Consider the following 17,576-nt stretch of genomic DNA (forward strand, 5'->3'; position numbering starts at 1 on the left):
AAGCTCAGACATTCATTCATATACTATTTTATGTGATCACTTTCCTAAGCTCCCTTCTTGCCATGGCCATGATCTCCCCAACACTTTCTAGATCCCAGGAAACCCTGTCCTTTCCACTCTTTTCCTTGGTTCCCTGGCTAAAAACCAGGGTTTTCATTTCCCTGCTCTACTGTGCACTTCCTTTGTGTCTTGTTGCCAAAAAGCAACGAGAAAGAGAGTGAGCAAGAGAGAGGGAAACAGTGACTCCCCCCATGCTTTTAGGACCATACGAAGGTTGTCTGGAAAGTAATGTAATATAAAAAATAGAGACATTTATTATATTAACAATGGCTGGATACTTTCTGGACAGCCATTGTATTTCCTCTGATCAGAGAGAAGGGCTCCCTTTCCTCAGAATTCTAGGTGCCTGCCTGGCTGGCCGCCACTTCCATTGCTACCACCATTGTCACTAGGGGCTGGGGCAGGAAAAAATGGAAAAATATAAAAATAAATATGGGTTTTCTATACTCTCTATGATCCATAGGGGCTCTTTCCCATTCCTCAGACCAGAAATAGAGGGCTTGTTTTGGCAATGTCTTAGTCTGCATCCTGTGTATGGTACCAGGTTTCAGGTGGTTTCTAAGCCCAGGCTAAGAGTGGGAAACTCATCACTAGCTGGGTAGTGTTTTGGCTGTTTTTGTTGTTGTTTTTTAGTTAGAGACAGAGTCTTGCTGTCACCCAGGCTGGAGTGCAGTGGTGTGATCACAGCTCATTGCAACCTCGAACTCCTGGGCTCAAGTGATCCTCCTGCCTCAGCCTCCTGAGTAGCTGGTGGTAGTACACCACCATGCTTGGGTAATTTTTACATTTTTTTTTATTTCAGCATATTATGGGGGTACAGATGTTTAGGTTACGAATGTTGCCCCTGCCCCCCGCCCCCGGTAATTTTTACATTTTTTTAAAAGATGGGGTCTGTTTTCTAAAGACGGGGGCAACAACTATATTGTTGCCCAGGCTGGTGTCAAACTCCTGGCTTCAAGTGATCCTCCCACCTCCGCCTCCCAAAGTGCTGGGGGATTATAGGCATGAGCCACCGCCCCCCACCTGGGTAGTGTTTTGAATTCTGATTTCCTTCCAAATCTTCCTGCTCCCATGTTTTTTTTTAGAGTCCTCAGATAGCTGCTCTATGCATTCTGTCCAGGGCTTTCAGTTGCATTCAGTGGGAGGAAGAGGTGGAATATCCTTCTCTACTTGACCAGAGCCAAAATGACACCAGCCTGCTTTAATTCTCTACAAACACTGATCATTATTTCTCATTTGTTGATTCATTTGCCTGTTGTTTGTCTCCCTGCCCCTGCTCCTCTCTAGGATGTGGGCTTCACGAGGGCAGTAACTTTGTTCGTGTGGGGAACCTCAGCCATCTCCACTGTCTTGAATACTGCCTTGTACACAGAAGGTACTCAATAAATGTTTTTGAATGATTGAATGTACCCTCTCAGTCATAAAGACTCTGGAGACAACCGCTTATCTCTTTTTCTGACTCCCTTTCTTTGAACTCTTTCCCTGCCAATAAATTACTTTATATATCAATATTTTTCAGAAACAATTTACTTACTGGTTGCCTGACCAATAAGGGGCAGGCCAGAGGAAATCCAGAGATACTGTGGGAAACAATAGTGGATACAGTTGTATCCATTAGGATTCTTTCAATAGAAAATGTTAGAAAACCCCATCCCAACGGGCTTTAACAATGAAGGGAATTTAATGTCAGTTAAATAAGAAATTCAGAGATACTGATGGCTTCAGATGAGACTTGATCCAGTGACTCAAATAATTCTACCCAAAGTGGGGCGAAGTTACCAGGAGAGAAGTATATGGATGCTGAGCAGCAGAAACACCCTCTATGTCCACTACGCTAGGTTCCCATTGTAGAAAGAGGAGCACAGTGCTCTCCCTTTCTGCTGCAAGGAAATGTATGCCCACTGGTTCTAGCCTGCTGATTAAGAAGCCAACTAGATTGCAACTACTATCTCTACAAATCGAGATCACTTCAGTTCTGAAATGAGGTAGACAGAATTCACACACCAATAGGGTTGGGCAGAAGTGTGGTTAATGTTGTGTTTGTGGCCCTGAAGAAGCCATGATGAGGCAGACTCCTGCTGTCTCTGGAGTCTGGGCAAGTTCAGTACAGCTGCCAGGAAAGAGAACAACCCAATGGGATAATGTTTGGGTCATCCAGAGACGCCTACCTGGAGAAGAGCTCAGAAAGCATGGGGCCATTTTTTTTGTTAACCCCCAAAGTGAGCTCTTTGAAAGAACAAAGTTCTGCCAAGTTAATCTTTGCTGGCAAAGTCAGACACAAATGAGCAGGTTAAGGTCCAGTCTCTTACAAAGAAATGGACTAAACAATAGACATACTACCAAAGTCCTGCATGTGAGCTGTATTCCATTAATGATTTCCATTTTATTAATATATTGCTCACGCCACCTGTACATCCTAATTCAGTATCAGTCATCACTGAGTCCAAAAATCCCAGGCCTCCAGTTTCCTGCCAATGAGACGGTACAGGTCCTCACTAGCCATTCACTTATCCCTATGGCCATCCCTCCCTGTCCAAATCGACTCGGTTACTGCGTCCAAATATCGGGAGTTCAGACAGCAATTCTGGGTTTTGAGGGATACAGTGGTAGCAAATCCATGTGTTCCTGGATTTCAGATAGTGGGTATGAGAGTTCAGATAGGGAGGGATTCACCCAAAAATTTATCTGAATCTAGCTGGTCCCCAATGTCAGAGCATTGGAAAGGGAAAAGTGAGGCCAGGCAGGAACCTATGTGCTCACTGCTGACTTTGTGCTGCCACAGGGCTGGTAACATCCCAGGCCACAGTAGTGTTGGAATTCAAATATAACAACAACAACAACAAACAGAGGCATCAATAGGTTCTTGTAGCCATCTGTACCCTTCCTCCGTGGTTGTTTTGTGTGATTACTGTCTACCTCATACACTGTAAGTTAGGACAGAGTCATGTCAGGGCTGCTCCCCCTGTATCTGCAAAGCCTTATGCTGTGCCTGGAGCATAGTAGGTGCTCAATGAACACGTGTTGAGTAAGCGAATGAGTGAATGGATAGTTATAACCCTTAGATGCACAGTGCCTTAATTAAGTAGGATTCTGTCCCTGCCTCTTTAAGGAAACAGAACACACAGCAGCTGGGTGACAGCTAGCTCTGATCACCTCCATGCCCCAAGAAAACCTCTCAACTTGAAATACTTCATGGAAGAGGAAGCTGAGTTGGTCCACAGCAAAGGGTATCGTATAATGCTGCAAACTGACAGAGCCCTCCACTGGCAAAGGACGCTTCTGGCTCCCTCTTTGTTAAACTGACAGGTTTCCCAACTGCTCCTGGGTTGGCAAGTCAGACCTGCTCCATTTGTGTTCATACATGGTGTTATATGTTTCAGCTGGTTCCATGTGAGTTGCTCTGGCCTACACATTAGACCATAAAACCACTGAAGACTGACATCATACCTGCTCTTTAATAGACACTTCTGCCCCCAGCCATCCACGTCAAGCACCCAGGCAAGGGAACTGCAACACTTTTCACCTCTGGCAGACTGGATAGATATGACTCTCAACCAATTATAAGAGATCAGGAGGGCAGGGAGGAGAAGGCCATGGAGTTTACAGTTTAGAATACCCACCCGGCCCCTTACCATGGCTCTGATGTGGCTCTGATGAGTCCCCCTGGCCTCAAGGGTCGCTTGGCAAAGGCCCGCTGGTCACCCTGCTGTTGCCTCCCTCGCCATACCCACCACGGCTCTCACAATTCAGTGCTAAGTCGCGCTCCTTGACACAGACCCCCGAGGACTCATTTCCAGGATGTTTCTGGCTCCTTGACAACCTCTTCCTGTTTTGGAAGCTAAAAAGTGACATGTAAAAAAGATTCCACTGAGTGAAGGTGGAGTTTCTCAATGGCAGAGATGCCCCCACCCCTGTGAGTCTGTCCCCTTTATATGCACCTCACATTCTGGCCTAAGTGTCACTGAAGCTGTTTTTCCTCATGTCTCTATACTTTTCTTATGTGTCAGAAACTATGAAGTTGCCCACATTCGCCAACTCATGACATGTTCTCAAATTAATAAGGAAGACAGTCTTTGAAACGCATTTTGAAAAAAAGCTCTCTCTTCCTTCATGCTGTGCATTCATTGAAAGAAACTCACCAGCGTTTTCTTTCATTCAAAATGCCCCACCCAGGCTTAATGCTAAGAATAAGCTAAACAGTTAAAAAAATTAAAAGGCGGAACTTAGGAATTAAAGAGTCTACAGAATAATGCCTTTTACAGTGGGAAGTGACAAGGTCTCATGTTCCTTCAAAAACAGGACTGCCGAGGACTAAGAGGAGAGAACTCAATAATGGAGCAGGAAAACGTCCCTGGGCACTTACCACCTCTGTCTGAAAGGCAGAAGCCCTCTCCGTGGGAGCAGGACCTGGGGAGGGCCCTGGCGATGGCGAAGGGGAGGTACCACTGGGGAAGTGTGTCTAGGTAGCTGCATGCTGAAGGGCAAAAGAAAGGTGTCCGCCACACTCAGCATCGTACATGTCATTGAGGGCAGAAGGAAGCACAGGGACAGGATCTCCCTAAACCAGCTCCCAGAGATGGACTGAAATCTCTTTTCCAAGGCCAAGTTCTCACTTGTCATAGTTATAGCTGGGAGCCCTTTCATACCATGTTAATTTATGAAACTGAGGCTCAAGTTAAGTTTACGTTAAGGATTTAGGATAAGTTAAGATGTAAGCCCATAAGATTTATAATATGACGGATCTCTAAAAATAAATGTCTCTTTTAAGGCAGCATACTATCAAAAAAGTACCTCTAAGAGGACACTAATTATTTAGGTTAAACTGTTTTCTAATTCAGCCATATTTTTCTTCAAACAGCCTTCTCATATTCTATTGTCACATGTAATTCTTAAAGGTTTGCACTAATGTGGTAGAACATCTTAGGTTGTAGAAAATTACACATGGTATCTTTACTTGGTATATTAGCTGTGCCACTTACTAGCTCTGACCTTAGGCAAATTACTTAACCTGCCTGGCCTGTTTCTTCAGGAGTAATATATTAAAAAAAAAAACAAAACAAAAAAACCCAAAACCCAGTACCTACCTCCTATAGTAGTTGTGAGGATTAACTGAGTTAACAGAGCACTGTCAGACACAGAGTAGATACTCAATTAACGCCAGCTGCTAAACTTACTATTAACAGTAAAGGTCTGGAACGTCTTACCAGCAGTCACAGGTTTATTTGAAATGCAACCAAACCTGATCAGCTCATCTTTGTTCTCTGAAATGGTGAGTCAACTCCACTCTCCAGTGCCTGAAGGTTTGGGGTGGTTTTTTTTTTTTTTTTTTATGAGAGCACTTATTATATTGATTGGAAAGGCAAAACTGATTCTGTTTTTGTACCTAATTAGGGGTTAAATCACATTCAAATATCAGACTGAATTAGTGATTAACAACTTTCTGAAATGGATCACACTGGTTTTCCCTTCGTTTCACAAGATAAATTTTATTAGCAACACTCATAAATTTAAATATTCTGCATACTAGACCCTTATCAGTTATATGATTTGAAAATATCTTCTCTCATTCTGTGGGTTGTCTCTTCATTTCTTGAATGTCATGAATTTAGCTTTTGATAAAATTTTGCTTTTATAGAAATCTATATTGTTAACTTAAAATTTAAGTAGCTGGTTTTTGGAAAAAATTCTCTTTAAATTTAGCTAGATATAGCAGTATTCCTTATAAAAATTTATTTTACTGTTTTAAAACATATTCAAACTATTGCATAAATACTTCTTTAAAAATACGGTCTGTACAAAAGAAAAGTAAAACTTAAGTTATAATGTGACAGTGACTTTGGTTCTGTCATTGTATTCACCATGGAGGGTCCACCAGATTCAGCAGGAAGCTGAGGGCCTAGGGCTGCCACTGTCAGGCCACATTCTTTCTTATTTCACCCAAGAAGTCATAGGTCTGCTCTGAAAGGTCAAAAGGTTTGTGAACTTTGTCTGGTGACAGCAGAGCTTGGAGTGCACCCCCATTCTCTTGGTTGTGCTTAAGGAAGTCAGCGATGACTTTCCAACGTGCAGCCTCGGTCTCTTCTTCCGCCCACCTGAATGGGGGCAGGAGCGCAGAATGCAGGAGAGGGAGTGCGCAGTCATGGTAAACCAGGAGGAACGTGGCCTTCAGGAACTCTTTGTCTCTCTAGGAAAACACCACCACCACAAATAACTATGAATGGACATACATCATTATTTTAAAGTGTTAAATTCTATGAATTCTGTTAACTAAAAGCCACCCAAGGGGCGGGATGGAGGGTGCCATTGGTGCGTGGCAGGAATTGTGTCTGAGCCAGTGCTCAGTCGGGACACAGCCCCTCTGAGGTGGGGGCAAGCAGGCGTCAACGTGGAGTAGAGCTGAGTGGTTCTCCCTGAGAGAGTCTCTTAGGGGTTCCTTGAGCCCAGGGAGTCACCTAAGCTCCACTGAGGGTGTCTCACACATTCTGTCAAGGAGACTGAGGTATTGGAGTCTAATTCTGGTGACACTGGTGTAGTTCCAGGTAAATATGACTAAAATACAATGCAAAGTCAGCTGTATCTACTTAAGTCAATTATAACATATCAGAGATAACTCTCATGTTATCTAAGAGAAGGGTAGTAGGTGTTCTGTATGGAGTCCAGAGACAGGAGATGTAAAGAGTAAGAAATTGTGGGCTTATTTCCAGCAACGCCTTGCATGGGGGATGGGGTCTTTTAGTCCTGAGGGTGCCAGACCCTCCCCAGACAAGAGGAGTGGTACAGTATCAACAGTATCTGTCAAACCCTGATTCCAACAGGCTGTGGTGGGAATCTTAGAGAGTACAGCAGGTGAGGGCAGAGATATCTATACACAGCAGGTTCTACACATAGATACCGCCCCTCCAACCACACATGCACTTGGGGGCAATTTCTATAGGCCTGAGGCCCAGCGCCTTGCCAACTGCTGTACTAGAAAAACACTAAACCTATCACTTTTGGCAAAGGTCACATGTAGATGGTACTGGTCATACAGAAGCTCAAATAAAGACACAATATATATATAATTTTCACCCAATTTTTAGAGATTTTAGTTCATTTGTTCTCTGATGTTCCCTGTAGATAATGAACACTGTAAATCAGGACTGGCAAAGTACGGACCGTGGGCCAAACGTGGCCTGCCAACTCTTTTTGTAAATAGAGTTTTATAGAAACACAGCCACACTTGGCTGTTTATATATTGTCTGTGGCTGCTTTTGTGTTACAATAACAGAGCTGAGTGGTGTGACAGAGACCATAAGGCCTGCAAAGCCAAAAATATTTCCCTTCTGGCCCCTTATAGGAAAAATTTGCCAAATCATGGATCAAAGTGGTCAAATCACTACTCAGTAATTAAAGCAAGTTCTGTTTGGTAATTACCATGCTTCTGTGGTAATGTAAGCATGAGCCAATATATGCACTTTTTTTCAATATAGGATACAGCTCAGCTCAATTTTCTTTTTCCTTCTCCTTGCCTGATATGGGCTTTGAGAGCTAGAAAAAAAATTTTTTAAAAGACAAATTTGGGAAACTTTAGTTTAGAAACTTCCCTTCATTTACATAAAACTCAGTGATCTGAAATGACCATCTTGATCAACTGTTCCCTTTCACATTAGGAAACAGTTATGTATACCCTTCTTGGAATGTGTCTTTGTACCATAATGACACAGTTTACCTGGTTAAGAGGGATTACAACTATAGCTACTTTAGCTAAAAAAGAAGCATTATTAGAAGGGCAAGCAAACACTGAGCATTGCAGATATTAAGTTCAGCATGGAAGATCATATTACCTTCTCAGATCTCTTTAATGTGCTTTCTTTTTCACTCCATGAACTCTAAAAAGCAAATAGAAACATTACGTTAGTCCAAGTATTCACAAGTCCTTACAACACTCTTGCAACTTTACTCTGTCCTTAAACTTATGCATAGGGTTAAAAATGCTGTACAGATTCTACACATGCAAGAAGTAAATCTGTACTTAGGCAACTATTGCTAATGACCCAGCACCAGACTGACTAAGCAGATGCATCAGTGAGAGATACCTTAGAAGCCCATGATTATTGTAAGTAAAAAATAATTTTAGAGCAGAATCAGTGAAACACTAACACATCCATGCAAACTGCACAAACACAGTACCTGAACAGTAAAATAGTATTAAGCTTTTAAGGCAGGAGAGTAATGAAACTAGAAAACACTTCCAAATACCATACTTCTCTACAATTCTGTCTTCCACGATGATGATAATGGTCAGAAAGAGACAGACTGAAGTACAGCATTGCAAGTAAATATTTCCAATCTGTCCACAAGGCTTCAAAAACTTCTTTAAAGAAATAAAAAACCCAGAGTTCAATTAGTCCCACAGAAGTATGAACTGAGACCTTCCCAGTGCCAGTTCCCGGCAAACTGTGAGCTTGGATGGAATGCGATCGGCCTTAGGGCTGCCTGTTCAGGGCCTGGGTTTCGTGCATGTCTGTAGGTATCTCCTCCTGTTGGTGCCTGAGAGCATGGGTAACTTGAGAGCATCAGACCTTTCTCAGAAGGGAGTCCCCTGGGGCAAATATGACATATGGCACCAAGAAAGCGACTTTCCATGAAATAAAGGATGCACTGAAGCAGTGTCCTCACTGGGAGATGACAGACTCTGCCACTCAGGAGAATGTCTTGGAATGTTCATACCTACTATTTATCCCATACTTTTACTCATGGGATTGTGGTCCTCCACCCTATTAACTGCTGCACCTGTGGGTCCTTGAGAGTTTGAAGAGTTCCCTTAGAGAGCCAGAGTATTTTATTTACTAAACAGGCTAGGTGCCAATATTATTATTAAAACACCAACCACGAACTGGACTTAGCTAAGTAAACACCCAGAGGCTCACATGCTTCATACTATAAATTTTAAATATGAATATGGCTTAACAGGAATATCACTTAGCAACTTTGGACTTACCGTTTGGTAAAATTTCCCTGTTGTTTGTTAGTTACGTGTCAAGATCCCACCTTTTCATTGAGTCACCAGCAATAAGTATTAAATAACTCATCCAGGAAGAGCACACATGTGTAGGGGTCACTACTATTGCACCAAGATCCACTTCATTTCTTTTCGAGTAAACATAAGACTAGACCTCCCAGCTCCCTTGACGCTAAGTGGACATGTAAACTGGTTCTAGCCAATGAAATGTGAGCAGAAGTGGTCCAGGCCCCTTTGGGGCAAAGGCAATAGAAAGCCTGAGGACAATTTTCCATTCTCCCTTTTTTCCTGTAGGGGCGACTGGCAACAGACGATGCTACTTGTTCCAGATGATGCTATGAGATAGCTGAGGTTCCAGCCTGCACCCGTGGGTGACTATGGAGCAGAGTCTTCCACTGATCCACTGAGTATGTACCCCGGGTGAGAAATAAACCTGTGTTAGCCACGACAGCACAGCCGAACTTATCCTAATACAGCATGCCATGGAGAGAAGGCTCAAGAGTGTATAACTACTCTTTTTCAATTTTTATTATTTACTATACAAAAAATTCACTGTGGAAAAATTAAGAAAATACGGATAAAATAACCTATGATTCAGAGGTATTCACTGATATGTTTCTGGAATATATATTCTTCCAGATCTTTTCACAGGCTGATATATAAATATAAACATACATACTTAAATATACTTATTATGCTTCAAATGGGTTTTTTTCACTTAATAATATACATGAACAACATTACCCACATGCCTTTTCTTAAAGAGCCTGTGGTATATCTGAATGCACCCAGAGCTGGCCTGCAGGGACAGCACTGGCTTGGCAACTGATGAGCTCCATGGCAGCCAGGTCATTGCACGTCTCTGAGCCATCTGCTCATTGAGGAAATGCAGATCTTAGACGAGATTAGTGTTCCTAAGGTTTCTCCTAAGACCAATATCCAGATTCCGTGACTATTGCACACCTAGGGTAATATTCCTGCAGCCAGCACAGTGCCTTATCCATAGTGGGCTCTTGTGAAATCTTTGTTAAATGAATCAATGTACGTATGTTCAATACAATGAATAAATATTATGACATTAATGACTTTATAGGAGAAGAAAGGTAAATTCTGCACTATCTAGCTTCAGTTTAGAACTTATCTAAAATTATAGGTGATGATATGCACCATGAACATTTTCTTAAACCTCTTTGCTGAAAACTCATTGTTACCATTGACACACCCTACCCCAGCCCAGCCAGCACATGAATCAGTTTCAAAGCCAAAAAAAATCTCCTCAAGTGACCGAATCCTCCTTCCATTTCTGCTATCAGGCCCAGATGCCTCCCTCTTATCAGTAGGAGTCACCCCCTGACATGCTCACCCCTCCTGCACGTGTGCTATTCTACCTCTCTGTGCCGTCAGAGGAGTCTTCCTACAGCAAAACCTTCCCAGATTACCCACCACCTACCACACGCCTCACCCCCACTGAGACTCAGACCGACCTTGTCCATTCCACCGATCACTCCCTCACATGCATCTGGTGTGCCAAACTGGATCATTTGCTCTTCTCAACAACATACTCTATTCCTTCCTGCCTCAAAATGTGTGCTCATGCTGCTCTTTCCACCTGGAATGTCTTCACTCCCAAGTCAACATGTCAAAATTTTCTCAGCCCCAGCCTCTTAGTAGGCCCATCTCACCCAGGACTTCTCTAATGAAACAGAGTCCCAATCGTCCTTTGCTGCTCTCTTTAAACCTTTGAGGTCCTGGGCTATACCTCCCCCATGGCACTGGTCATGTTATCTGTGTATCTGCCTTGCATGCATACAGGTCTTCTTATACTTGTTGATCCTGATGTATTATATTGAGCCATATGAAACTGCCATCTTTGAAGGTAAAAAATGGCTGAAAATTGAAGATTTCAGATGGTTAACCTAATACCCAGCTGCTATTTCAGACAGAATATATGTTGAATTAAATTGAAATTGTATGTATGCCCTGACTCTCCCCTGAAAACTCAGTTAATTTACTTAACAGACCACTTTGGATTTTTGCTCTTAGGACACAAGCAGGGCCATCTTAAGTCAAGGAAGAAACAGTCGAAGACTGCAATAGTGCACAGAGCAGGCACTGTGTCTGCTTATTGGGTCAGGGGAGGCAGCCTTTGGAAAGTAACATTCATGCTAAGATCAGAAGGATGAGATGGATTTAGCTAGACAATGGACAAGGGTTGAGAGACATCATTCTAGTAGGAAAAAAAAAGGACGAGAGCAGGTGACAGAACTCATTCACACGGTGTATAACTGCTTTCGGAACCAAGCACTTCCATCATGACGCACGCTACCCACCCTGAGAGCGTCCATCACGTCAGGCTGCTCCAACAGCATGGGGAAGGTGGCCAGCACTGGATGACTAATTAACTCTAAAATGTTAAAGAACAGAAAAAATTTTATGTAAACTTCATTCAATCTATTTTAGTGGAGTAGACATAAAAATATTCATTCAGATTAAAATTATTGTCCCAAATGATTTGTTAGTAACATATTCTACACATTGTAACCTCTAGGACTAGAGCTCAAAGCTGTCCCCTCAACCTTCATCTGCCCCTATACCTGTATCACAGAGAGTTCTGAAATGAGTCTTGTACCAAATAGATGGAGCTTTTAGGGTGAGAGGTGAAGTGGCTCTGAACAGAATAAGACTACAAAATTTTGTTTTATGTTTTTTCCAACCTCTTTTTCCTGCTTGTGACTGTGGTGTGGTAAAAGAGATCTTATGATTAGGAAGTAGCCCTGGTCTTAGAAAACTGAGCAGAAACCAGGCAGCAGCAGGGAAAAGGAGGCGGAGGGTGGGCTGCTCCGGTCTGACTCCAGTCTACCAGTGCTCAGCAGACACTGATGGATGAAATTGGAAGGAATTAGAAATTGGGGATTCTGGCCGTATGACTAAATACTGTGTAGGAGAATATTAATATTAATATTTCACAATAAATAATGGCACATGAAATACCTTTGCAAAGAAGTACACATGGAAGGATGTGATGTGTCTTAGTCTGTCAGTGCTGCTATATGAGAATACCTGAGACTGGGTAATTTATAAACAAAAAATTATTTCTCACAGTTCTAGAGTCTGAGAAGTCCAAGATCAAGGTGCTGGCATTGAGTGTCTGGTGAGAGCCTTCTTACCGCATCCTCCCAGAGGGGAGGAACACTGTGTCCTCACGTGACAGAAGACAGAAGGGCAAGTAAGACAAATTCCTTCTATCAATCCCTCCTATGAGGGCCTCTAATCCCCTTCACAAGGGAGGAGCCCTTACAGCCTAATCATCTCTCAAGGGCCCTACCTCTTAATACCTTCACATTAGCAACACCTGAATTTTGGAAGGAACACATTCAAATTTCAGCAGACACTTTTGAACGTCAAGGACAAGATGTTCTATAATCTTATGTCCTTAGTGGAGAAAAATCATTTCTTTAAATGTTCTTAGGATTTTTTATTCTGATGATTAAATTCAATTCCTTCCTTCCTTCCTCTCTTCCTTCCTCCCTTCTTTCCTTCCCTCATTTTTAGAGACAGGGTCTTGCTCTGTCACCCAGGCTGGAGTGCAGGGGCATGATCACAGCTCACTGCAGCCTCAAACTCCTGGGCTCAAGCAATCCTCCTGCCTCAGCCTCTCGAGTAGCTGGGACTATAGGTGCACACCACCACACCTGGATTTTTATTTTATGTAGAGACAGGGTCTCATTATGTTGCTCAGGCTGGTATTGAACTCCTGGGCTCAAGTGATCCTCCTGCTCTGGCCTCCCAAAGTGCTGGGATTACAGGCATGAGCCGCCTTATTCTCTTTAAGAAATCGTATCATTCATGAGTTTTCCTAGAGTCATTAAAATAAATTCAAAGGCAAATGGTGCTTAAAAAACTTAACTGTCCTTCCCTTAGAATTATAATTATTCCTTGAGAAACTTCTGTGTGTCTCTGACTTCAAGTTCCATTTCTAACTACTTATCCTGGTGGCAAGCCCCTGGGGGAGGACTATGAACAGTACTTGTTCACAAGTGTTAAGCCATCACAGGGCTGTCCCTCTCACTCACTCTGCTCCATCCACACTGGACTGCCTTCCATTTCAAGCCCTGCAACACATGCATGTTTTCTTGCCTTGGGTCTTCAGACATGCTGTTCCCTCTATCCAGAAAGCATCCTTCCCCACGCACCTCCCCCACAGGTCTAATTCCTCTCTCAGGTCTTACCTTAAACATTATTCACTCAAAGAAGCCTTTCCTCACCCTACACATTAATTCATGTCTTCCTAGTATATGTTCTCATTGTGTATTTTCCTTCAGAGCACTTGTTCTAAAAGGCTGGAAAGGATTATTCACGTAATTATGTGTTTGAGGTCTGTTGCTCCACAAGGGTAGGGATGACTATGCTTGTCTCATTCATCACCGGGCCTGGCACAATGTCTGGCACTTAGCAGGCACTCAGCACATATCTGCTTATTGATCTATTGACTTCAAAGAGAGCCAATAAAATTAAACTGTTTTTCTTTCTGGAGGCAATTCTTATAATACTTGCATTTCTCTTTGCAAGTTCAATCATGTATGACAACTCACTGATTTTTTAAATTATTTTTTAACATTTTACTTAGAAAAAATTTCAAACTTACAAAAAAGTTGCAAGAGTAAAAACAGTATATAGAACACCTGAATACTCCTTACCTGATTCACTAATTTTAACTAATCTATTGATGATTACACTTCATGCATTAAGAACCAGCTATTTTGGTTGATTTTAGTTTCTTTCCAAAAAGATCATGTACACGCCAAACAAGCAGGAAAAACAGATTTTTCAGAGACAGTAAGGGAAAACATGAGATATGAATATCTGAGTTTTAGGATCTCAAACTTCCAGAATTTGGAATGTGAAAATGTGTATATTTGAAAGACCTCAATATGTATTGAACTCGCAAAGCTCAATGCTTTGCATCTGAAGGTGTCTCATAACACTGACATCAATGCTATTCTAAATATTTTATTCCAAATGTCACATACAGAAGCAGAAGATACAGGTTGGCATAGGTTACCTTTACTCAAAGCATGAAGTGCTATTGCACATAAGAAATGGCAAAGACTCCTTACCAGCGCTTTGCAAGCTCATCCTGTCTTTCAGGAGCACGTCTCCAAGAATTTGTCGATAAAATATTAACAAGTGAATGGTACACATACTTCCAATTAGTGTTTCTGGCAGTAGACTATTAAAGAAAAAAAAATGTATTCACCAGACAATCCCTACAATCCAACCTACAGTGTGTTTTATGTATATTACTTTAATAAACAGGTTTAAGTTTTGCTTCATTATTGAAAATAATTTTAACAATTTAAAGAAAAATTTCCACTACAAGTTGGCTACATTAAACTTCAGACAATTAATGTTTTCTGTTGTACAATTTCAAGTCTCAGCTCTGTGTTTCCATTCTTGTTCTTCCATTTTCGCATATACCCCTATATTATATATGAAATAAAAAGAGGAGTCATCAATTACACATTTTGGAAAGAAAGGGACTAGTCTGCTATAAGCTTTAACAAAGGCACGTGGCTGCCATGCCTGATGTGGTAAATGCAGAGGAAATATGAGTTCAGACTGTTCACAGTGTTGGGTGGAACATGGCAGGACATGACAGGTCAGGAGTAAATTCTGACTTTGCTACTTCCTAGCTATGTGACTTTAAATTAATTAATTAATCTCCATGTGTTTTGGGTTCCTCACTTGTAGAATGTGAATAGTAATGCCTGCATTTCAGAAGGCTACTAAAAGGATTAAAATGAGGTAAGTTGGTAGAGTGCTTAATGCAGTGCCTGTTATATAGTAAGGGCTCAAAAATAGAAAAAAAAAAATCAATATTGCAGTTACGTTGGTATCAGTTTAAAATAGATTGTTGTAACTTTAGGTTGTTATGTAATCCTCATAGTAACCACAAAAAATCTATAAAATAAACACAGGTGGAAATGAAAAGGGAATCGAAATGTATCATTAGGAAAAAATCAATTAAACACAAATGAAAGTGATGAGGGAGGAAAAAAAAGCTATAAGACATACAGACAACAAGTAACAAAATGGCAAAAGTAAGTCCTTCCCTACCAGTAATTACTTTAAATATAAATGGATGAAACTCCTCAATTAAAAGTTATAGATTGGCAGAATGTATTAAAAAAAAGAAGGTCCAACTATATGCTATGTACAAGAGACTCACTTGAGACTCAGAACACTCACAGGTAGATAGTGAAAGAATAAAAAAGATATTCCATGCAAATAGTAACCCAAAGAGAGTAGAGTTAGCTATAATATCAGACAAAATAGGCTTTAAGTCATAAAGCTGTTTCAAGAGATAAAGAAGGATATTATGTGATGATAAAAGAGTCAATTTACCAAGAATATATAACAATTATAAACATATATGCACCAAACATCAGAGATCCTAAATATGTAAGCAAATATTGACAGAACTGAAGGGAGAAATACACAGATCTACTTCAATACTCCACTTTCAATGAGGTATAGAACTGAACTGAACACATGATCAAAACACCATAGACCAATTGGACCTAACAGACATATACAGAACACTCTACTCAACAAGACCAGAATATACATTTTCCTCAAGTGTACACAGAACATTCCTTAGGACAGACCATATGTTAGGCCACAAAACAAGTCTTAATACATTTAAAATGACTGAAATCATTCAAAGTTATCTTTTCCAATCATAATGGAATGAAACTAGAAATCAAAAACAGAAGGAAAGCTGGAAAATACACAAATTTGTGGAAATTAAACCACACATTCAAACAACCAATGACTCAAATAAGAAATCTCAAGGACAATTAGAAAATATCTTGAGCCAAATGAAAATGAAAACACAATATACCAAAACTTATAAGATACAGTGAAAACAGTGCTAAGAGGGAAATTTATAGCTATAAATGCTGACATTAAAAAAGATCTCAAATCAACAACCTAACTTTATAGCTTAAAAAACTAGAAAAGAACAAACAAACCCAAAGCTAGCAGAAGGAAGTAAAAAATAAAAATTATAACAGAGACTGACAAAATAAAGAACAGAAAAACTAGAGAAAAATCAATGAAAGCAAAAGTTGGTTCTTTAAAAAGATGAACAAAACTGACAAACCTTTAGTGAGAATGACTAAGGAAAAAAAGAAGAAAGATTCAACTAAAATCAGAAATGAAAGATGAAACATTACTACTGATTTTATAGAAATAAAAAGGTTTTATAAGAGAGTACTATAAATTATTATATGCCAACAAATTGTATAACCTAGATGAAATGGAGAAATTTCTAGAAACACAAAACCTATCAAGACTAAATCATAAAGAAACAGAAAATCTGAATAGAGTGATAACAAGGAAGGAGATTGAATCAGTAATCAAGAATCTCCCAATAAAGAAAAGCCCAGCACCAGATGGCATCACTGGAGAATTCTACCAAACATTTAAAAAAGAACACTAATCTTCCTCAAACTGTTCCAAAAAACTGAAAAGGAGGGAATACTACCAAACTCATTTCATGAGGTCAGCATTACTCTGATACCAAAGCCAAAGACACTATAAGAAAAAAACCTCACAAAACTACAATATCCCTGATGACTACTGATGCAAAAATCTTCAATAAAATACTAGCAAACCTAATTTAACAGCACACTAAAAAGCTTATATACACCATGACCAAGGGGGACTTATGGAATCCAAGGATGGTTCAATATCAATCAATGTAATACACTATATTAGCAGAATTAAGCGGAAAAACCCACATAATTTTCTCAACTGATGCTGTACAAGTATAAAATTCAACACCATTTCATGATAAAAACATTCAACCAACTAGGAATAGAAAGAAACTACTGCAATATAATAAAGGTCATATATGAAAAGCCCACAGCTAATGTCATACTCAACAGTAAAACACTGAAAGCTTTTCCTCTAAGATAAGGAACAAGACAAGGATCCCACTCTCGCCACTTTTATTCAACATAGTAATGGAACTATTGGGGAAAAAAAGAAGTAAAATTATCTCTGTTTGCAGATAACATGATGTAGAAATATATAGAATTTATGTACAAAGCCCTAAAGATTCCACAAAAAAACCTGTTAAAATTAATAACCAACTTTACCAAATTTGCAGGATACAAAATCAACATGAAAAATCAGTTGCATTTTTATACACTAACAATGAATAACTTGAAAAGGAAATTAAGAAAACAATCCCATTTATAACAGCATCAAAAAGAATAAAATACTTAGAAAAAAAAATTTTTTAAAGAAGCACGAGACTTGTACACTGAAAGCTACAAAACATCATTGAAAGAAACTAAAGATCTAAATACATGGAAAGACATCCCATGTTCACAGATTGGAAGGCTTAATATTAAGATGACAATTCTACCCAAAGCTGATGACAATACTACCAAAAACAAATTCAATACAATCTCTATCAAAATCCCAGTGGTGTACTTTGCAGAAA

The 17,576-nt window shown here is 40.3% G+C and overlaps 1 protein-coding gene across 2 annotated transcripts in view; it reads right to left on the bottom strand.

Annotated features, from left to right (window-relative positions):
- Window positions 1-5,961: 5,961 nt before the first annotated feature.
- Window positions 5,962-17,576, bottom strand: part of NPHP1 (nephronophthisis 1 (juvenile)) — a 56,571-nt gene continuing 44,956 nt past the window's right edge. For both annotated transcript variants that reach the window (XM_012641895.1, XM_012641894.1), the window contains 4 exons: window positions 14,179-14,291; window positions 11,392-11,465; window positions 7,884-7,928; window positions 5,962-6,244 (listed from right to left, as the gene is read on the bottom strand). In XM_012641895.1, coding sequence (XP_012497349.1) covers window positions 5,972-6,244; window positions 7,884-7,928; window positions 11,392-11,465; window positions 14,179-14,291 — 505 coding nt within the window. In that variant the 3' untranslated portion in view covers window positions 5,962-5,971. The remainder of the gene's footprint in view (window positions 6,245-7,883; window positions 7,929-11,391; window positions 11,466-14,178; window positions 14,292-17,576) is intronic.

Source organism: Propithecus coquereli, unplaced genomic scaffold (genome assembly GCF_000956105.1).
Source record: "Propithecus coquereli isolate 6110/MARCELLA unplaced genomic scaffold, Pcoq_1.0 Scaffold171, whole genome shotgun sequence".
NCBI lineage: Eukaryota > Metazoa > Chordata > Mammalia > Primates > Indriidae > Propithecus > Propithecus coquereli.